Source organism: Triticum dicoccoides, chromosome 6B (assembly GCF_002162155.2).
Source record: "Triticum dicoccoides isolate Atlit2015 ecotype Zavitan chromosome 6B, WEW_v2.0, whole genome shotgun sequence".
Classification (NCBI taxonomy): domain Eukaryota; kingdom Viridiplantae; phylum Streptophyta; class Magnoliopsida; order Poales; family Poaceae; genus Triticum; species Triticum dicoccoides.
Genome location: NC_041391.1, coordinates 5,295,200 through 5,318,290, shown reverse-complemented (window position 1 = coordinate 5,318,290; position 23,091 = coordinate 5,295,200). Strand labels below are relative to the sequence as shown.

The 23,091-nt window shown below is 46.5% G+C and overlaps 1 protein-coding gene across 1 annotated transcript; it reads left to right on the top strand.

Annotated features, from left to right (window-relative positions):
* Nucleotides 1-1,180: 1,180 nt before the first annotated feature.
* LOC119323899 lies at nucleotides 1,181-2,364 on the top strand (the record flags this gene model as incomplete). The annotated part of the gene is made up of 2 exons (XM_037597617.1): nucleotides 1,181-1,295; nucleotides 1,421-2,364. Coding segments are annotated over 2 exons (1,059 nt in total), but the record flags the coding sequence as incomplete, so codon positions are not given.
* Nucleotides 2,365-23,091: the final 20,727 nt, after the last annotated feature.

Here is a 23,091-nt window from a genome sequence, read left to right as displayed (position 1 = left end):
TTCTTTTTCTTTCTTGTTTTTTCGTTGCTTTCTTCCTTTTTCATTTTTTCCATTTTCATAAATTTAGAATTTTACAAATTTGTGTAGAATTTCAAATCTTCTTTCAATTATCAAAAATTATTTGAACTTCCAAATATTTTCACATTTTCCCTTTTCTTTTTATTCTTTGTATTTTTCCAAAATGTTCACAATTATCAAAAATATATTTCATATAGAATTTGAAAGAAAATTGTGTTTCCAAAAATATCCGGTGTTTCATAAAATGTTCTTGTTTTAAAAAAATTCACAATTCGAAAATGTGTGTGGTTCCAAATATTGTTGGAATTTTATCGCATTTTAAGAAATATTCATGTTTTTTGAAATTGTTTGAAAAGTAAAAAAATCATCATTTTTTAATATTTGTTCACAGATCAAAATAAACCAGCCAAAAAAACCCGGTTTCCAGCAGTGAACTAGGAAGTACAGTGGCTATCTGTGGCTACAGTGCCAAACGTAGGATCACTCCCTGTGCGAAGGGTCGTCATATTGACGCCTGCAGGTGTCATACAGGAGGTCGCGCTGTGAGCGTGGTGCTCGAATCAAAGTGTAGATGGATCTAACGGTGGACGACTCAGTTAAGACTTTGCTGAATCTTAGTCGACTAGTCGACTGAAATTTAATATATAACAAAGCTGAAGAAAACTGGGTTTAAAGTTTTAGTACGTACTATACTCTATGCATATAAGAGAATAAATATAATCTCAATATAAAAGCATATTCCCAGTTCTTTTACCCCACTCCAAAAGAATTTTTGATGCTCAAAGTGCGGACCGGTCGATGAGCTCACAACCTTTTGCTCCGATGATGTGCTTGGTACGTACGTGTCCGAACATTCCAGTGAGTGAGTGACATTCATCCAAGTATAAATATTTATAATTGGTAGCTAAAAGCTAGGTTTTTAACCGGTGGGCACGCAAAGCCCATTTGCTTCTAGCTAGCTGCACATCCATCACACAAAGCTGCACGTACGTAGTACCCACGCGGCAGCTGGCCGGCTATAAATCCATCGCCGCCGGCGCACGGCACATCCGATCCGTAACCCCCACCATCCACCGAACGTCACAGCGCGCATCGGTACGGCATGCCGAGTCCCTTCGACGGCGCCGCGAGGAGGGTGGCGGCGGTGGCGGCGCTGCTGCTGCTACTGGCCGTGTCCGCGGCGGACGCGGCGGCCAGCAGCACGGTGGTCGCCGGCATGGTGTTCTGCGACCAGTGCAAGGACGGCGCCCGCGGCCTCTTCGACTACCCGCTCTACGGTACGCACGCGCGTAACCCACCGCGCTCCTACTCATGCACCCATGCGTTCATGGCCGCCCGCCTACTAACCAACCCAACATGCAACGCGCATGCGTCTACGTGCATGGCGATCGGATGGGTGCAGGGGCGCGGGTGGCCATCCAGTGCGGCGGCGGCGACACCCCGATCACGGTGCGGGAGTGCAACACCAACTGGTTCGGCGGCTTCTCCGTGCGCATGGAGGGGTCGCCGGACATGAACCGCTGTACAGCGCGCGTCGTCCACGCCACCGGCCACTGCTCCGCCGCCGCCGCCGCCGCCGACCCGCGCGAGCTCACGCTCGCCTTCCGCATGCTCGGCCTCGCCCTCTACACCGTCCTGCCGTTGCTCTCGCAGCCGGAGCAGCCCATGGACTTCTGCCCCCGCGCTGGCCCCGTGCCCCCGCAGGACCCCGCGGCCGCGGCAGCTACGCCCTCGCCGCCCATAACGGTGGCGCCGGGCCCGGTGTCTTCCCCGGTGCCGATCTTCTGGCGCCGCAGGCCGCGGCTGCTGCCTCCCGTCTGGCGCCGCCCGCCGACGGTGCCGCAGCAGCCAGAGACGGAGCCGCTCCCCTCGCCGCCCGCGCCTTCCTCAACCGAAACGCCGGCCGAGGGCTCAAGCTCCGGCTCCGCGTGCGCGTACGACCAGTGGACGTTGCCGGAGCACCGGTGCCACTGGAAGGTGGTGACGCCCAACACGACGGTGGCCATGGCGTTCGGCCCGCTGGCGGCGCAGCGGTACGGCCCGGACATGACGCTGCGGGAGGCCCTCGACGGCCGCGGCGACCCCTACCGCACGCTGCTCCGGGAGGCCACGGCGGCGCTGCTCAACGCCTACTACAACGCGCCGGGGTCGCCCTTCCTCTACCCGACCACCGCCAGCGTCCTCGACCACCTCAACGGCGCGCTCCTCAGCTCTGCCCAGCGCGTGCTCATCGAGGGCGCCCGCTTCCGCCGCGCCAACACCGGCGGCGGTGGACCTGCCGGCCGGACCAAGCTGCCATGCGACTTCACCCCGTGCGCCGCCACCAACACCACGACCACTGGCTGATCGCCGATCCATTCCCTCTTCGTGACGCCATCAACGTGACGTAATGAATCATTCGAATACGATCTTAGTTACTAGTAATTGTGAAACTGCATATTATTCAAATGCTGGAGAGGTCAGTCAGTGCTTAATGTAATTCATGAGATGTGTGAAATTGAATTGCTCCGTCGAACTTTATGCATGGTGATTGATCCATTGAGGTTTTTGGTTTGCATGAACAACCGCATCAAAAATTCTTTTGGAGTGGCGTAAAAGAACTTGGAATATGGTTCGTTATTGAGATTATTCTCTTATGCATAGAGTATACCAAAACTCTAACCACATTTCAATTAGGTTTTGCTAAATTTCAGTCGACTGAGATTTAGGAAAGTTTTAGTGGAGTTGTCCACCGTTAGATCGATCAGCACTTAGATTCGAGCACTACACTCACGGCGAGACCTCTCCAGCATTTCAATCATTTCTAAAAATATACATTTCCACAACAGTAGTGTTGTTGAACTAACCTACCAATTCGAGAACTAGTTTTTTGGTTTGTATATTTCAATCATTTCTAAAAATATACATTTCCACAATACAAAAAAAACTGTGTTTTGGAACATGATTTTCTTTAAATAGTGAGCAAATATTTAAAAACATGTCTTTTTCTTGAATTTTCAAACAATTTTTGAAAAAAAGGTGAACATTTTTCAAAATGGGAAAAACTTCCAACAATATTTCAGTCACTGCAGAGACCGATAGGCACTGTAGTTCCCAGTCCATTGTTAGAAACCGGTTTTTTTGGGTTGGTTTATTTTGATCTTTTTAAAAATATGCATTCAAAAAAAATCAAACTGTTTCTAAAATAGGGAACAGTGTAAAAATGACTTTCTTTGAATATGCATTTTTTAAAGTGAAATATTTTTTAAAAACGTGAACATTTTTTAAAATGGGAGAAACTTCAGACAAACTTTTAAACTGCACACAATTTTGAATTTGTGAATAATTATTAACAAAATGGGCATTGTGAGTATTTTTGAAAAAACAAACTTTTTTCAAATTTTATCAAAATTACTTTAAAACACGAACGTTTGTTGGGATTGTGACCAAGTTTTATCAAATCATTATTTTTTTCTTTGAAAATTTGGAAAAGAATACAAAGGATAAAAATAACAGTAAATTTTTTACCAAAATTAGGAAGTTCATTTTTTTTATAATTGAAGGAATTTATTTATAAAATTATGAATTATGATAACGGAAACAAATAAAAAAAGAAAAATGAAAAGGAAGAAAGCAAATGAAAAAAGAGAAAGACAAAGAACATAAAAAACAAGAAACACATAGCAAAATGGAAAAAAGCGTAAAAGATAACAAACCAGAAAAAAAGGTTTAGGGAACCTTCAAGAAAGATCCCAAAGCAGTTGCTCGCTAAAACTGGTAGTGCTCATGTCACGTGGGCCCCTCACTTCGCTTTACCGAAGCCGCGACAGTTTGACGCTCACAGGCGGCAAATTGGATCCACCGCCCACCATTGGTGAGGCATGTGTGTTATTCGCTAGGGTTGCTAAGTAATGGCTTGGTGGGCTTTGCCTATCTTTTACTTTTGTTGTGGTATGTCTGTTGGGCGAGTATAGAAAGGACGGAGTGGCCTTTTCATGGTCTTTTTGCATCCTCTTATGGGGTGTGTTTTTATGAAATCGCTAATTGAGGAGTACTCATTGCAAAGATCATTCCCACTGGTGACGCGTTGGCGCACTGCATGTGCGCCACTTGTCGCAACCTGGGAGTTTTCCCTTTTTTCACAGATCTGTTTCTTCAAAATGTTTTATTTCTAAAATCGTGCGTCCAAATCTCGAACTGTTTTCACCGTTGGATTCCTCGCGTCGAGATCTTCAAAACTAGATCTCATGTTCATAGGTTTTGACGAACTTTTAATTCATGAAAAAACCGAATCAAGAGCACGGATTTTTTTTTCTTTTCCGAAAGAGGCACAGCCATACCTCTCATGAAATCATAATCGTGCCTCTCGCGGAGCAAAACCGTGCCTCTCACGGAATGAAAAAAACAAAAAAACATGTTTTTTTTCCGTTTCCGAGAGGCACGGCCATGACTCTCGCGGAAGCAAAACTGTGCCTCTCGCAGAAGGAAAAAACAAAAAACGTGTTTTTCCCTTTCCGAGAGGCACGACCATACCTTTCGCGGAAGCAAAACTGTGCCTCCTGCGGAAGGAAAAAAACAAAAGACACATTTTTTGTCGTTTCCGAGAGGCACGGCCGTGAGTCTAGCGAAAGAAAAACGTGACTCTCGTGAAAGAAAAAAAATGCATTTTTTCATGATTTTTTTTGAATTTTTTTTTGATCCAAAAGCTAAAGAAGACCGGTGAAAAACCGAAACGTAAAAAAAACCCTGGAAAAAACGGTTTAAAAAGCCGAAAATGCGTGCGGAAACATAAAAAATATCCAGAGGGAGCGCCCAGAGCGCGGCACGTGGCGGATGGCTAAGAGTGCGCCAAGTGGCACTGGTCCTTGTGAGGCTCCCGAAGGAGCGCTCGTCAACTAGTTGCTCTCGTGTTTTTAAGTTTATTTTTTTCAATGGCAAAATCTTTTGATTGAAACAAATTTTTCTTTTTTTCTTCTCTACCCTATTTTTTTAACACAGTACGCACGCATATGCCACCCTTACGAGAACTTCTGAGAGACTGTGCAGGCACATAATGTTGAGATTAACGAAGTCATCACAGGCGCCTTCACAGTTCACGGGAACGTCTACTCCCACTGGTAGCACATCACAAGTAGGCCTGAAATAAATCTAGAAAAATGTTAGGATCAGTGTCAAGTCTACGACTTAGAACCATGGTGGGCTGGCGATACATTGTCTTCCTAACCATCGAATTATAGGTTTGTTCACTACACTCGATTCTTTTGAAATCAGCCACATCACGCACACAATTACATAATTTTTTTGTGTGAAGCCAGACCATCGTGTTGCAAAACCAGTCGCGTGGTGCTGCAAGGGCGGCCAATGCTGTTATAAAGAAACGTTCTCCACTAAATATTTGCTGCTCCTCATACTACCTCCGTCTTGGTTACTTGTCCTCTTCATATGTAAGGTCGTATTTTAGTCATAATTTTAACTAAAAATTATAAGTTATACATGCAAAAACAATATCATTGAAACAACATTCAAATAAGAATACACAAAGATAAGTATTTATGACATGCACTAACATTGTCCCAGTGAAAAATGTGGTCACACTTCGACTCAAAATATGATGGGACTAATAAACCCAGACAGTGGTCGTACTAGCTTAGTGTTGCAAAGTGGTTTCACAAATGTGTGATATTATTCTTGTAATTTGCATGTAGTTGGCCATGATTGTTTTGAAAGGATTTTTTTTTGCGGCTAATGAGGATTGCAAAATAACGCTAAAAAGTACACTATGGTTTAGGTCTTTGACATATATAGACCACAAAAGAATGAGTGACAATGTTACATATGCATATAAGTTGTTGATAGTTTCTCTGGTAGGTGGATGTGTAGCATTTAGCAGCACGAAAACTAGTACTCATAGACACTTTCTGCTGGGGCTCCATGCATTCAGCTGCCGCACGTGAGCAGCGAGCCAGCCACCAGAGAGCAAGAGATTTGTGTCCATGAATTTGTTGGACAGGGTCTACCTACAAGGTTCACAATCCTTTCAAATCGCAAGGGATCCTAGCGCCAGAAGCACAGGATCCCGGCTGATCCGCGCATAGGATCAGCCGGATGACACATAGTATTTGGCATCTTTATTTTGCCCTTTAAAAGGTTAAAAATTATCATGGTAATATAAGTAAATTTGCCATGTTAAAAAAGGTAAAATTTCCATGGAAAAATATAAAGACAAAATTTCTAATAAAAAGAAGAGTTTAAAGAAATTTGCCAGGGCGTTATATGTAAATTTCCATAGGAAAAATTCCATGGCAGATAAAATTGAAAATTTCCATCTTTTTTTCCATTTTATAAAATAAGTTGCCATGGAAACTTATGCTTAAAAGGACAATTTGCCCATGGCACCTCTGACAACGTTGTTCATTATAATTTTGCGCTTTGTAATCATAATTTGCTATGACAAAACATGCCAAAACATAATTTGCCAATAGCCAGCTGATGGCACTTTTTTAGAACATTAAAGGATAAAAAAAAGAACAAAAATTGCCATGATATGTGATAAGCATGGCAAAAGAAGACCTCTAAGTCATGGCAATTGCGTATAAAAACAAAATTCCAAGGTATATGGAGTATGATTTTGTCACTGGTTTCTATTTTTTTCCATCACTACTGGAATCAGGATCTTTGCCGCCAGCCGTCTCTTTGCCGTCTGCTAACTGATGGCAAAGATGGTCTTTGCCATCAGCTTATAGAAAACTGACGACAAAGCAGGAGCGGACAACAAAGATAATGTTTGTCGTCAGCCATCTCTTTCCCGTCAGCTAGCGGACGACTGATACGTCTCCAACGTATCTATAATTTTTTAATTGTTCCATGCTATTATTTACCTGTTTTGGATGTTTAATGGGCTTTATTATACACTTTTATATTATTTTTGGGACTAACCTATTAACTGGAGGCCCAGCCCAAATTGTTGTTTTCTTGCCTATTTTAGTGTTTCGAAGAAATGAAATATCAAACGGAGTCCAAACGGAATGAAACCTTCACGAGAGTTATTTTCGGAACAAACGCAATCCAGAAGACTTGGAGTAGACGTCAGGGAAGCTTCAAGGAAGCCATGAGGGTCCAGGGTGTGCCCTACCCCCTGGGCGCGCCTCCACCCTCGTGGGCCCCTCGTGGGTCCCTTGACCGACTTCCTTCACCTATATATATCCATATACCCCAAAAACTTCCGGGAGCACCATAGATCGGGAGTTCCGCCGCCGCAAGCCTCTGTAGACACCAAAAACCAATCGGGACCCTGTTCCGGCACCCTGCCGGAGGGGGGATCCCTCACCGGTGGCCATCTTCATCATCCCGGTGCTCTCCATGACGAGGAGGGAGTAGTTCACCCTCGGGGCTGAGGGTATGTACCAGTAGCTATGTGTTTGTTCTCTCTCTCTCTCTCGTGTTCTTGAGGTGGTACGATCTTGATGTATCGCGAGCTTTGCTATTATAGTTGGATCTTATGATGTTTCTCCCCCTCTACTCTCTTATAATGGATTGAGTTTTCCCTTTGAAGTTATCTTATCGGATTGAGTATTTAAGGATTTGAGAACACTTGATGTATGTCTTGCATGTGCTTATCTGTGGTGACATTGGGATATTCACGTGATCTACTTGATGTGCGTTTTGGTGATCAACTTGCGGGTTCAGTGACCTTGTGAACTTATGCATAGGGTTTGGCACACGTTTTCGTCTTGACTCTCCGGTAGAACCTTTGGGGCACTCTTTGAAGTACTTTGTGTTGGTTGAATAGATGAATCTGAGATTGTGTGATGCCTATCATATGATCATAGCCACGGATACTTGAGGTGAAATTGGAGTATCTAGGTGATATTAGGGTTTTGGTTGATTTGTAGCTTAAGGTGTTATTCTAGTATGAACTCTAGGATAGATTGAACGAAAAGAATAGCTTCGTGTTATTTTACTACGAAATCTTGAATAGATCGATCAGAAAGGATACTTTGAGGTGGTTTCGTACCATACAATAATCTCTTAGTTTGTTCTCCGCTATTAGTGACTTTGAAGTGACTCTTTTTTGCATGTTGAGGGATAGTTATATGATCCAGTTATGTTATTATTGTTGAGAGAACTTGCACTAGTGAAAGTATGAACCTTAGGCCTTGTTTCCTAGCATTGCAATGCTGTTTATGCTCACTTTTACCACTCGTTACCTTGCTGTTTTTATATTTTCAGATTACAAAAACCTATATCTACCATCCATATTGCACTTGTATCACCATCTCTTCACTGAACTAGTGCACCTATACAATTTGCCATTGTATTGGGTGTGTTGGGGACACAAGAGACTCTTTGTTATCTGGTTGCAGGGTTGTTTGAGAGAGACCATCTTCATGCTACGCCTCCCACGGATTGATAAACCTTAGGTCATTGATAACCCACAAGTGTAGGGGATCGCAACAGCTTTCGAGGGTAGAGTATTCAACCCAAATTTATTGATTCGACACAAGGGGAGCCAAAGAATATTCTTAAGTATTAGAAGTTGAGTTGTCAATTCAACCACACCTGGATAACTTAGTATCTGCAGCAAAGTATTAGTAGCAAGTAGTATGATAGTAATGGTAACAGTGGCAAAAGTAACGATAGCGGTTCTATAGTAGTTGTAACAGTAGCAACGGAAAAGTAAATAAGCGAAGCACAATATGTGAAAAGCTCGTAGGCATTGGATCATTAATTATGTTGGATGCGATTCCTCATGTAATAGCTATAACATAGGGTGACACAGAACTAGCTCCAGTTCATCAATGTAATGTAGGCATGTATTTCGAATATAGTCATACGTGCTTATGGAAAAGAACTTGCATGGCATCTTTTGTCCTACCCTCCCGTGGCAGCAGGGTCCTAGTGGAAACTAAGGGATATTAAGGCCTCCTTTTAATAGAGTACCGGACCAAAGCATTAACACATAGTGAATACATGAACTCCTCAAACTACGGTCATCACCGAGAAGTATCCCGATTATTGTCACTTCGGGGTTGTCGGATCATAACACATAATAGGTGACTATAGACTTGCAAGATAGGATCAAGAACTCACATATATTCATGAAAACATAATAGGTTCAGATCTGAAATCATGGCACTCGACCCCTAGTGACAAGCATTAAGCATAGCAAAGTCATAGCAACATCAATCTCAGAACATAGTGGATACTAGGGATCAAACCCTAACAAAACTAACTTGATTGCATGGTAAATCTCATCCAACCCATCACCGTCCAGCAAGCCTACGATGGAATTACTCATGCACGGCGGTGAGTGGGGGAGTCCTGGACTAGGGGGTGTCCGGATAGCCGAACTATCATCATTGGCTGGACTCCAAGACTATGAAGATACAAGATTGAGACTTCGTCCCGTGTCCGGATGGGACTTTCCTTGGCGTGGAAGGCAAGCTTGGCAATACGGATATGTAGATCTCCTATCATTGTAACTGACTCTGTGTAACCCTAGCCCTTTCCGGTGTCTATATAAACTGGAGGGTTTTAGTCCGTAGGACGAACAACAATCATACCATAGGCTAGCTTCTAGGGTTTAGCCTCCTTGATCTCGTGGTAGATCTACTCTTGTACTACCCATATCATCAATATTAATCAAGCAGGACGTAGGGTTTTACCTCCATCGAGAGGGCCCGAACCTGGGTAAAAACATCGTGTCCCTTGTCTCCTATTACCATCCGCCTAGACGCACAGTTCGGGACCCCCTACCCGAGATCCACCGGTTTTGACACCGACATTGGTGCTTCCATTGAAAGTTCCTCTGTGTCGTCGCTCATAGGCCCGATGGCTCCCTCGATCATCAACAACAACGCGGTCCGGGGCGAGACTTTTCTCCCCGGACAGATCTTCGTGTTCGGCGGCTTCGCACTGCGGGCCAATTCACTTGGCCATCTGGAGCAGATCGAAAGCTACGCCCCTGGCCATCAGGTCAGATTTGGAAGTTTAAACTACACGACCAACATCCGCGGAGACTTGATCTTCGACGGATTCGATCCGCAGCCAAGCGCGCCGCACTATCACGATGGGCATGATTCAGCTCTACCGCCGGACAGTGCCCTGGAGGCCGCACAAGAATCCGCTTCGACCCTAAACTCAGAGCCGACTGCGCCGATCGAGGATGGGTGGCTAGACACCGCCTCGGGGGCTGCTACCTCTACGGCGATAGAGCCGAATATTGACCCTGTCCCTTGTGAAGCTCGTGACTCCAAGGTGCCGGACTCTTTTCCGGACCCCGAACCCTCCGCGCTCCTGCCAATCGATGCCGATTGGGCGCCGATCATGGAGTTCACCGCTGCGGACATCTTTCAGCATTCGCCTTTCGGTGACATCCTGAATTCACTAAAGTGCCTCTCTTTATTAGGAGAGCCTTGGCCGGATTATGGCCACGACGGTTGGGATGCGGACGGCGAAGAAACTCAAAGCCCACCCACCACCCACTTCGTAGCCACTGTCGATGACTTAACCGACATGCTAGATTTCGACTCCGAAGATATTGACGGTATGGACGATGATGCCGGAGACGACCAAGAACCAGCGCCCACAGGGCACGGGAAAGCCACCTCAACTCACGATATATATGGTGGATACACACAAAGGAAGCGATAACGAGGAACAACGGGACGTTGCGAAGGAAAATTCCCCCGAAAAACAGCCGAAATGGCGATGCAAGCGCCGCCCAAAGTCCCGCCTCGACAACGGCAGCACCCATGAAGACCCAGCCATAGAGCAGGGCGAACCAGTGCACGACGAACATGCCCCCAAGCAACCATCCGAACAGGATGAATTGGATAGGCAACCCATCTTCGACGAAAACAACAGTCCGGATGATCTCACGCCGGACACATCATTGAGCAGAAGAACCTCCACCCAAAAGGCTCGTCGCCACTGCACGAAGCCTGAAGAAGCAGAAGCGGAAGCTCAAAACAGCGGAAGACGTACTCAGAATGAGATGGAGCAAAGTACTCAAGACCGCAGCGCAAACTATTGCCCGAATTTGACGAGGAGGCCGTAGAGCGCCAAAAATCAAAAAAAAAGAGGCCGCCCGGTCGGATAAACGACCACATGAAAAACAAAGAGCGGCAAGCGGCGCCGCACACAAGCCAGCACGCGATCCACATAAGGATCCTCGCAAAAAGGATGGCCCGGTCAGATCCATCTATGGGCCAAGAAAGCAAGCTCCAGAAGGTAACACAACACGTCGAGTATTTGAAAATCACGGCACAGCCAAATACAGGGGCGCCGCATAACCCCTATGTTTCACCGATGAGGTGCTGGATCATGAATTTCCAACGGGATTCAAGCCCGTAAATATGGAGGCATACGACGGAACAACAGACCCCGGAGTCTGGAATGAGGATTACATCCTGCACATACATATGGCTAGAGGAGATGACCTCCACGCCATAAAAGACGTACCCCTCAAACTCAAAGGGCCAGCACGGCACTGGCTCAAAAGCCTCCCAGAAAATACCATTGGAAGTTGGGAAGAGCTCGAGGACGCATTTCGGGCAAATTTTCAGGGGACTTATGTCCGCCCTCTGAATGCAGACGATTTAAGTCACATAACTCAACAGCCCGGAGAGTCAGCCCGCAAATTCTGGAACAGGTTCCTCACCAAAAAGAACCAGATAGTCGACTGTCCGGACGCCGAAGCCTTAGCAGCTTTCAAGCATAACGTCCGAGATGAATGGCTCACCAGACACCTCGGCCAGGGAAAGCCAAGAATAATGGCCGCACTAACAAGCCTCATGACCCGCTTTTGCGCGGGAGAGGATAGCTGGCTGGCAAGATGCAGCACTAGCGACCCAAGTACATCCGAGGTCAGGGATGGAAATGGGAAACACCGGCGCAACAAGGACCAGCGCCGAACTAAAGGAAATGGTCCAAAGAGCAGGGCAGTCAACGCCGGATTCAAAAGCTCTTGGCAGAACAACAAAAAACTGCCTCTCAAGGAGAACAGCGATGAGCTATCCAACCTAAACAAAATCTTGGACAAGATATGCCAAATCCATAGTACCCCCGGAAGGCCGGCAAACCATACCCACAGAGATTGTTGGGTCTTCAAGCAGTCCGGCCGACTTGACGCCGAACACAAGAGGCTAGACACACCAAGTGAGGACGATGACGAACCTCACAAGCAGAGCACCGGAAAACAAAAGGATTTCCCACAAGAGGTCAAAACAGTAAATTCACTTCAAGTGATAACAGGAAAAAATAGAGCGGCGCCCATTAAAGTACGCACCGCACGGTCCACCCCAGCGGAGTCCCGACACTGGATGTCAAAACAAATCACTTTCGACCATCAGGATTACTCCGGGAGTATCCGGAACGCAGGATGGACAGCTTTGATACTAAATCCTGTAATCGACGGACTACAATTTACACAGGTCCTAATGGACGGCGGTAGTGATCTAAACCTGCTATATCAGGATACAATCCGCAGAATGGGGATAGACCCAACCTAAATATGACATAGCAACACTTCCTTTAAAGGAGTGATGCCAGGCCAATATGCCCATTGTACGGGCTCTCTACCACTAGAAGTTGTGTTTGGCTCATCCGACAACTTCCGTCGCAAAAAGTTAATCTTCCACATCGCCCCATTTAAAAGTAGCTATCAAGCACTATTGGGACGCGAAGCTTTCGCCCGCTTTAACGCAATACCGCATTACGCATCTCTTACACTCAAAATGCCCGATCCACGCGACACCATCTCATTAAAGGGAAACTTCAAGTGCTCCTTGAATACGGAAGAAAGTGAGACTGCCTTGACAGCCACACACTAATCCGGCTTTGCTGGTCAAAACCGCTTAACAGGTCATTCAAACCCCGGACACGGTTAGGCGAGTCCGGTATAAATAAACAAGGGGCTTACTAGCTGCATACCCCTTTACAAGGGGCTCCACGCATGCACAAAAGGAGACAATAAAGCTCAATTTTATTCATTCTTTGAATCATACTCTGTTTATTTCAAAATACATCTTTCGCAACTAAGTTCTTCTCTTTTACAGATGAACGCCGTGCGACACCCGTCCAGGATACAGCACAACGGAGACACAGGCGCAGACGTGCAGTAGGGACCCGATGCAAGGATTCTTTTCAGATTAAGACCCTGCGTAAACCTTTTTTACTGTCTCTTCTTGATATACATCCCCCGGTTTTTTGCTATACCGAGGAGGAATCTGGCGTTTTGGCATCGGCCGCGTCAGAAATTTTTGCGCGTACCTGGACACTAGGGGCTTAGGGCATTGTTCTGCCCGTTTTCATAAAGACCGAATACCTTAGGGAGTGTTCGGCGTCTCGAGTTAGGCCTTATATGCATCAGCTCCAAATCATGTCTTTGGTCAAATGTTTGGTTTGCCCGGCTCCTGTGTGTTGGAGAACGTTGCAGAAAATTAAAATTTTTCCTACGGTTTCACCAAGATCCATCTATGAGTTCATCTAAGCAACGAGTCAAGGGAGTGAGTTTGCATCTACATACCACTTGTAGATCACGTGCGGAAGCGTTCAATGGAAGGGCGATGATGGAGTCGTACTCGCCGTGATTCAGATCACCGATGACCAAGTGCCGAACGGGCAGCACCTCCACGTTCAACACACGTACGGGACGGACGACGTCTCCTCCGTCTTGATCCAGCAAGGAGGAAGGAGAGGTTGAGGAAGACAGCTCCAACGGCAGCACGACGGCGTGGTGTTGGTGGAGAAGCAGCACTCCGGCAGGGCTTCGCCAAGCTCGTGACGGAGGAGGAGAGGTGTTGGGGAGGGGAGGGGCTGCGCCTTGGGTTGTGTGTTGCAGCCCTCCCCTCACCCCTCTATTTATAGGGGAAGGGGCAAGGGGGGCCGGCCCCTCTAGATGGGATCTAGAGGGGGGCGACGGCCAGGGAGGGGGGACTTGCCCCCCAAGCAAAGGGGGCGCCCCCTCTAGGGTTCCCCCAAATCCTAGGCGCATGGGCCCAAGGTGGGGGGCGCGCCCAGCCCTCCAGGGGCTGGTTCCCTGCCCCTTGCGGCCCATGTGGCCCTCCGAGAGGGGTGGCCCCTCCCGGTGGACCCCCGGAACCTCTCCTGTGGCCCCGGTACAATACCGATATGCCCCCGAAACTTTCCGGTGTCCGCATGACAACTTCCCATATATAAATCTTCACCTCCGGACCATTCCGGAACTCCTCGTGACGTTCGGGATCTCATCTGAGACTCCGAACAACATTCGGTAATCACATACAAGTCTTCCTAATAACCCTAGCATCACCGAACCTTAAGTGTGTAGACCCTACGGGTTCGGGAGACATGCAGACATGACCGAGACAACTCTCCGGTCAATAACCAACAGCGGGATCTGGATACCCATGTTGGCTCCCACATGTTCCACGATGATTTCATCGGACGAACCACGATGTCGAGGATTCAATCAACCCCGTATACAATTCCCTTTGTCAATCGGTACGTTACTTGCCCGAGACTCGATCGTCGGTATCCCAATACCTCGTTCAGTCTCGTTACCGGCAAGTCACTTTACTCGTACCGTAATGCATGATCCCGTGACCAAACACTTGGTCACTTTGAGCTCATTATGATGTTGCATTGTCGAGTGGGCCCAGAGATACCTCTCCATCATACGGAGTGACAAATCCCAGTCTCGATCCGTGTCAACCCAACAGACACTTTCGGAGATACCTGTAGTGCACCTTTATAGTCACCCAGTTACGTTGTGACGTTTGGTACACCCAAAGCACTCTTACGGTATCTGGGAGTTACACGATTTCATGGTCTAAGGAAGAGATACTTGACATTGAAAAAGCTCTAGCAAAACGAACTACACGATCTTGTGCTATGCTTAGGATTGGGTCTTGTCCATCACATCATTCTCCTAATGATGTGATCCCGTTGTCAATGACATCTGATGTCCATAGTCAGGAAACCATGACTATCTGTTGACCAACAAGCTAGTCAACTAGAGGCTCACTAGGGACATGTTATGGTCTATGTATTCACACGTGTATTACGATTTCCGGATAATACAGTTATAGCATGAATAAAAGACAATTATCATGAACAAGGAAATATAATAATAACCCTTTTATTATTGCCTCTAGGGCATATTTCCAACAGTCTCCCACTTGCACTAGAGTCAATAATCCAGTTACATTGTGATGAATCAAACACCCATAGAGTTCTGGTGTTGATCATGTTTTGCTCGCGAGAGAGGTTTAGTCAACGGATCTGCGACATTCATATCCGTATGTACTTTGCAAATATCTATGTCTCCATCCTGAACATATTCACGGATGGAGTTGCAACGACGCTTGATATGCCTGGTCTTCTTGTGAAACCTGGGCTCCTTGGCAAGGGCAATAGCTCCAGTGTTGTCACAGAAGAGTTTGATTGGCCCCGACGCATTGGGTATGACTCCTAGGTCGGTGATGAACTCCTTCACCCAAATTGCTTCATGCGCTGCCTCCGAGGCTGCCATGTACTCCGCTTCACATGTAGATCCCGCCACGACCCTCTGCTTGCAGCTGCACCAGCTTACTGCTCCACCATTCAACATATACACGTATCCGGTTTGTGACTTAGAGTCATCCAGATCTGTGTCGAAGCTAGAGTCAACGTAACCCTTTACGACGAGCTCTTCGTCACCTCCATAAATGAGAAACATGTCCTTTGTCCTTTTCAGGTACTTTAGGATATTCTTGACCGCTGTCCAGTGTTCCTTGCTGGGATTACTTTGGTACCTTCCTACCAAACTTACGGCAAGGTTTACATCAGGTCTGGTACACAACATGGCATACATAATAGATCCTATGGCTGAAGCATAGGGGATGACACTCATCTCTTCTTTATCTTTTGCCGTGGTCGGGCATTGAGCCGAGCTCAATCTCACACCTTGTAATACAGGCAAGAACCCCTTCTTGGACTGATCCATTTTGAACTTCCTCAAAATATTATCAAGGTATGTGCTTTGTGAAAGACCTATGAGGCATCTCGATCTATCTCTATAGATCTTGATGCCTAATATATAAGCAGCTTCTCCAAGATCCTTCGTTGAAAAACACTTATTCAAGTAGGCCTTAATGCTGTCCAAAAGTTCTATATCATTTCCCATCAAGAGTATGTCATCTACATATAATATGAGAAATGCTACAGAGCTCCCACTCACTTTCTTGTAAACGCAGGCTTCTCCATAAGTCTGCATAAACCCAAACGCTTTGATCATCTCATCAAAAAGAATGTTCCAACTCCGAGATGCTTCCACCAGCCCATAAATGGATCGCTGGAGCTTGCATACTTTGTTAGCGTTCTTAGGATCGACAAAACCTTCCGGCTGCATCATATACAGTTCTTCCTTAAGATGTCCGTTAAGGAATGCCGTTTTGATGTCCATCTGCCATATCTCATAATCATAGTATGCGGCAATTGCTAACATGATTCGGACGGACTTTAGCTTCGCTACAGGAGAGAATGTCTCATCGTAGTCAATCCCTTGAACTTGTCGATAACCCTTAGCGACAAGTCAAGCTTTATAGACGGTAATATTACCATCCGCGTCCGTCTTCTTCTTAAAGATCCATTTGTTTTCTATCGCTCGCCGTTCATCAGGCAAGTCTGTCAAAGTCCATACTTTGTTTTCATACATGGATTCTATCTCGGATTTCATGGCCTCAAGCCATTTGTTGGAATCTGGTCCCGCCATCGCTTCTTCATAGTTCGAAGGTTCACCGTTGTCTAACAACATGATTTCCAGGACAGGGTTGCCGTACCACTCTGGTGCGGAACGTGTCCTTGTGGACCTACGAAGTTCAGTAGCAACTTGATCCGAAGTACCTTGATCATCATCATTATTTTCCTCTTCAGTTGGTGTAGGCATCACAGGAACATTTTCCGGAGCTGCACTACTATCCCGTTCAAGAGGTAGTACTTCATCGAGTTCTACTTTCCTCCCACTTACTTCTTTCGAGAGAAACTCTTTTTCCAGAAAGGATCCGTTCTTGGCAACAAAGATCTTGCCCTCGGATCTTAAGTAGAAGGTATACCCAATGGTTTCCTTAGGGTATCCTATGAAGACGCATTTTTCCGACTTGGGTTCGAGCTTTTCAGGTTGAAGTTTCTTGACATAAGCATCGCATCCCCAAAATTTTAGAAACAACAGCTTAGGTTTCTTCCCAAACCATAGTTCGTACGGTGTCGTCTCAATGGATTTAGACGGTGCCCTATTTAAAGTGAATGTAGCTGTGTCTAGAGCGTATCCCCAAAATGATAGCGGTAAATCGGTAAGAGACATCATAGACCGCACCATATCCAATAGAGTGCGATTACGACGTTCGGACACACCATTACGCTGAGGTGTTCCAGGCGGCGTGAGTTGTGAAACGATTCCACATTTCCTTAAGTGTGTACCAAACTCGTGACTTAAATATTCTCCTCCACGATCTGATCGTAGGAACTTTATCTTTCGGTCACGTTGATTCTCTACCTCATTCTGAAATTCCTTGAACTTTTCAAAGGTCTCAGACTTGTGTTTCATTATGTAGATGTACCCATATCTACTCAAGTCATCAGTGAGAGTGAGAACATAACGATATCCTCCGCGAGCCTCAACGCTCATTGGACCGCACACATCGGTATGTATGATTTCTAATAAGTTGGTTGCTCGCTCCATTGTTCCGGAGAACGGAGTCTTGGTCATCTTGCCCATGAGGCATGGTTCGCATGTGTCAAATGATTCATAATCGAGAGACTCCAAAAGTCCATCAGCATGGAGCTTCTTCATGCGCTTGACACCAATGTGACCAAGGCGGCAGTGCCACAAGTATGTGGGACTATCGTTATCAACTTTACATCTTTTGGTATTCACGCTATGAATATGTGTAACATTACGCTCGAGATTCATTAAGAATAAACCATTGACCATCGGGGCATGACCATAAAACATATCTCTCATATAAATAGAACAACCATTATTCTCGGATTTAAATGAGTAGCCATCTCGCATTAAACGAGATCCAGATACAATGTTCATGCTCAAACTTGGCACTAAATAGCAATTATTGATGTTCATAACTAATCCCATGGGTAAATGTAGAGGTAGCGTGCCGACGGCGATCACATCGACCTTGGAACCATTCCCGACGCGCATCGTCACTTCGTCCTTCGCCAGTCTCCGTTTATTCCGTAGCTCCTGCTGTGAGTTACAAATATGAGCAACGGCACCGGTATCAAATACCCAGGAGTTACTACGAGTACTGGTAAGGTACACATCAATTACATGTATATCAAATATACCTTTAGTGTTGCCGGCCTTCTGATCCGCTAAGTATTTGGGGCAGTTCCACTTCCAGTGACCCTTCCCCTTGCAATAAAAGCACTCAGTCTCAGGCTTGGGTCCATTCCTTGACTTCTTCCCGGTAACTGGCTTACTGGGCGCGGCAACCTCCTTGCTGTCCTTCTTGAAGTTCTTCTTGCCCTTGCCCTTCTTGAACTTAGTGGTCTTATTGACCATCAACACTTGATGTTCTTTCTTGATCTCAACCTCTGCTGACTTCAGCATTGAAAATACTTCAGGAATGGTCTTCACCATCCCCTGCATATTGTAGTTCATCACAAAGCTCTTGTAGCTTAGTGGGAGCGACTGAAGGATTCTGTCAATGACCGCCTCGTCCGGGAGGTTAATGTCCAGCTGGGATAGGCGGTTGTGCAACCCAGACATTTTGAGTATGTGCTCACCGACAGAACTATTTTCCTCCATCTTACAACTATAGAACTTGTCGGAGACGTCATATCTCTCGACCCGGGCATGAGCTTGGAAAACTAGTTTCAGCTCCTCGAACATCTCATATGCTCCGTGTTGCTCAAAACGCTTTTGGAGCCCCAGTTCTAAGCTGTAAAGCATGCCGCACTGAACGAGGGAGTAATCATCAGCACGAGACTGCCAAGCATTCATAATGTCTTGGTTCTGTGGGACGGGTGCATCTCCTAGCGGTCCTTCTAGGACATATTGTTTCCTGGAAGCTATGAGGATGATCCTCAGGTTCCGGACCCAGTCCGTGTAGTTGCTGCCATCATCTTTCAGCTTGGTTTTCTCTAGGAACGTGTTGAAGTTCATGTTGACATGAGCGTTGGCCATTTGATCTACAAGACATATTTGCAAAGGTCTTAGGCTAAGTTTATGATAATTAAGTTCATCTAATCAAATTATGATAATGAACTCCCACTCAGATTAGACATCCCTCTAGTCATCTAAGTGTTACACGATCCGAGTCGACTAGGCCGTGTCCGATCATCACGTGAGACGGACTAGTCATCGTCGGTGAACATGCTAGGCTCGTCAAGTTAACCCTAAGTGTATTGCATGTGTAAAACTGTCTTACACCCGTTGTATGTGAACGTAAGGATCTATCACACCCGATCATCACGTGGTGCTTCGAAACGACGAACTTTAGCAACGGTGCACAGTTAGGGGAGAACACTTCTTGAAATTGTTGTAAGGGATCATCTTATTTACTACCGTCGTTCTAAGTAAACAAGATGCATAAACATAATAAACATCACATGCAATTATATAGTAGTGACATGATATGGCCAATATCATATAGGTCCATTGATCTCCATCTTCGGGGCTCCATGATCATCTTGTCACCGGCATGACACCATGATCTCCATCATCATGATCTCCATCATCGTGTCTTCGTAAAGTTGTCACGCCAACGACTACTTCTACTTCTATGGCTAACACGTTTAGCAATAAAGTAAAGTAATTTACATGGCGTTCTTCAATGACACGCAGGTCATACAAAAAATAAAGACAACTCCTATGGCTCCTGCCGGTTGTCATACTCATCGACATGCAAGTCGTGATTCCTATTACAAGAACATGATCTCATACATCACAATATGTCATTCATCATTCATCACAACTTCTGGCCATATCACATCACATGACAATTGCTGCAAAAACAAGTTAGACGTCCTCTAATTGTTGTTGCATCTTTTACGTGGCTGCAATTGGGTTCTAGCAAGAACGTTTTCTTACCTATGAATAACCACAACGTGATTTTGTCAACTTCTATTTACCCTTCATAAGGACCCTTTTCATCGAATCCGCTCCAACTAAGGTGGGAGAGACAGACACCCGCCAGCCACCTTATGCAACTAGTGCATGTCAGTCGGTGGAACCGGTCTCACGTAAGTGTACGTGTAAGGTTGGTCCGGGCCGCTTCATCCCACAATACCACTGAAGCAAGCTAAGACTATTAGAGGCAAGCAAGTTGACAAGATCTACGCCCACAACAAAATTGTGTTCTACTCGTGCAATAGAGAACTACGCATAGACCTAGCTCATGATGCCACTGTTGGAGAACATTGCAGAAAATTAAAAATTTTCCTACGGTTTCACCAAGATCCATCTATGAGTTCATCTAAGCAACGAGTCAAGGGAGTGAGTTTGCATCTACATACCACTTGTAGATCACGTGCGGAAGCGTTCAACGGAAGGGTGATGATGGAGTCGTACTCACCGTGATTCAGATCACCAATGACCAAGTGCCGAACGGACAACACCTCCGCGTTCAACACATGTACGGGACGGACGATGTCTCCTCCGTGTTGATCCAGTAAGGAGGAAGGAGAGGTTGAGGAAGACAGCTCCAACGGTAGAACGACGACGTGGTGTTGGTGGAGAAGCAGCACTCCGGCAGGGCTTCACCAAGCTCATGACGGAGGAGGAGAGGTGTTGGGGAGGGGAGGGGCTGCGCCTTGGGTTGTGTGTTGCAGCCCTCCCCTCACCCCTCTATTTATAGGGGAAGGGGCAAGGGGGGCCGGTCCCTCTAGATGGGATCTAGAGGGGGGGCGGCGGCCAGGAAGCGGGGACTTGCCCCCCAAGCAAAGGGGGCGCCCCCTCTAGGGTCCCCCCCAAACCCTAGGCGCATGGGCCCAAGGTGGGGGGCGCGCCCAGCCCTCCATGGGCTGGTTCCCTGCCCCTTGCGGCCCATGTGGCCCTCCGAGAGGGGTGGCCCCTCCCGGTGGACCCCCGGAACCTCTCCGGTGGCCCCGGTACAATACCGATATGCCCCCGAAACTTTCCGGTGTCCGCATGACAACTTCCCATATATAAATCTTCACCTCCGGACCATTCCGGAACTCCTCGTGACGTCCGGGATCTCATCCGGGACTCCGAACAACATTCGGTAATCACATACAAGTCTTCCTAATAACCCTAGCGTCACCGAACCTTAAGTGTGTAGACCCTACGGGTTCGGGAGACATGCAGACATGACCGAGACAACTCTCCGGTCAATAACCAACAGCAGGATCTGGATACCCATGTTGGCTCCCACATGTTCCATGATGATTTCATCGGATGAACCACGATGTCGAGGATTCGATCAACCCCGTATACAACTCCCTTTGTCAATCGGTACGTTACTTGCCCGAGACTTGATCGTCGGTATCCCAATACCTCGTTTCGTCTCGTTACCGGCAAGTCACTTTACTCGTACCATAATGCATGATCCCGTGACCAAACACTTGGTCACTTTGAGCTCATTATGATGATGCATTACCGAGTGGGCCCAGAGATACCTCTCCGTCATACGGAGTGACAAATCCCAGTCTTGATCCGTGTCAACCCAACAGACACTTTCGGAGATACCTGTAGTGCACCTTTATAGTCACCCAGTTACGTTGTGAAGTTTGGTACACCCAAAGCACTCTTACGGTATCCGGGAGTTGCACGATCTCATGGTCTAAGGAAGAGATACTTGACATTGAAAAACTCTAGCAAAACGAACTACACGATCTTGTGCTCTGCTTAGGATTGGTTCTTGTCCATCACATCATTCTCCTAATGATGTGATCCCGTTGTCAATGACATCTGATGTCCATAGTCAGGAAACCATGACTATCTGTTGACCAACGAGCTAGTCAACTAGAGGCTCACTAGGGACATGTTATGGTCTATGTATTCACACGTGTATTATGATTTCTGGATAATACAGTTATAGCATGAATAAAAGACAATTATCATGAACAAGGAAATATAATAATAACCCTTTTATTATTGCCTCTAGGGCATATTTCCAACACTGTGTTTTGCTGCCTTACATTCCGCTTTATCGGCTAACGTGGCACCAGGAGAACTACTGCGATTGTGCCCCGGTTCGTCCAGGTGAGCACCTCAGTAGAGAAAGCCGAAAACAGACTGCCATGATATAGCGAGAGACTGGTCAACCACTCGATCGACCACCGGAATGTTTAGAATTCCTCTGCTTTAACGAAGGACCGTTTCCCGGCCAGGCACATACGTGCCCCGAAATTCGGAAAGCGCAGTGCCCCTAGGGGCTATATAGTAGCCCCACCATCAAACTCCTATGGCTAAGTGAAAGTGATAAAGCATTATAGTCTGGTTGCCTAGTTTGCTACGCTATCACCTCCTTCATAGGACCAAGACGTTGGATTAAGTGTGAAAATGCGCCATTTTTTGCAAACACCCCCGCACTATGTGCGTGGGGGCTGAAGCCGAGGACTGCCATCTTTCAGGTTATATACACATATACGTTAACGGCCGCATAGGAGGTATTCCAACACTTGAACGCCCAAGTATAAAAAAGTCTTATATTATATTCGAAACATAGTTTCGCAAATCATACATGTCATTTGAACATAATGTTTTTCGAGCACTGCGACTCTATTAAACGAGCGCCCTGCAGGACTTCCTCAAAATAGTGCTCGGCTGGTAATCGGCTTCTGTCCGAGTCCTGGGATGCAACGTCGGTGGCCTCTATCTCTGCCCAGTAAGTTTTGACACGGGCAAGAGCCATCCGTGCACCCTCTATGCATACCGACCGCTTCATCGCCTTGATATGCGGCACCGCATCAAGGAACTGCTGCACCAAGCCAAAATAACTCTTCGGCTCGGGCCTTTCCGGCCACAAATGAGCCACAACATCCTTCATGGCAAGTCTGGACAACCTATTGAGCTCAGCTCACTCGGCTAACCGATCGGTTAATGGAAGTGGACGCTCCGGACTATGGAATTGCGACCAGAAAAGCTCCTCC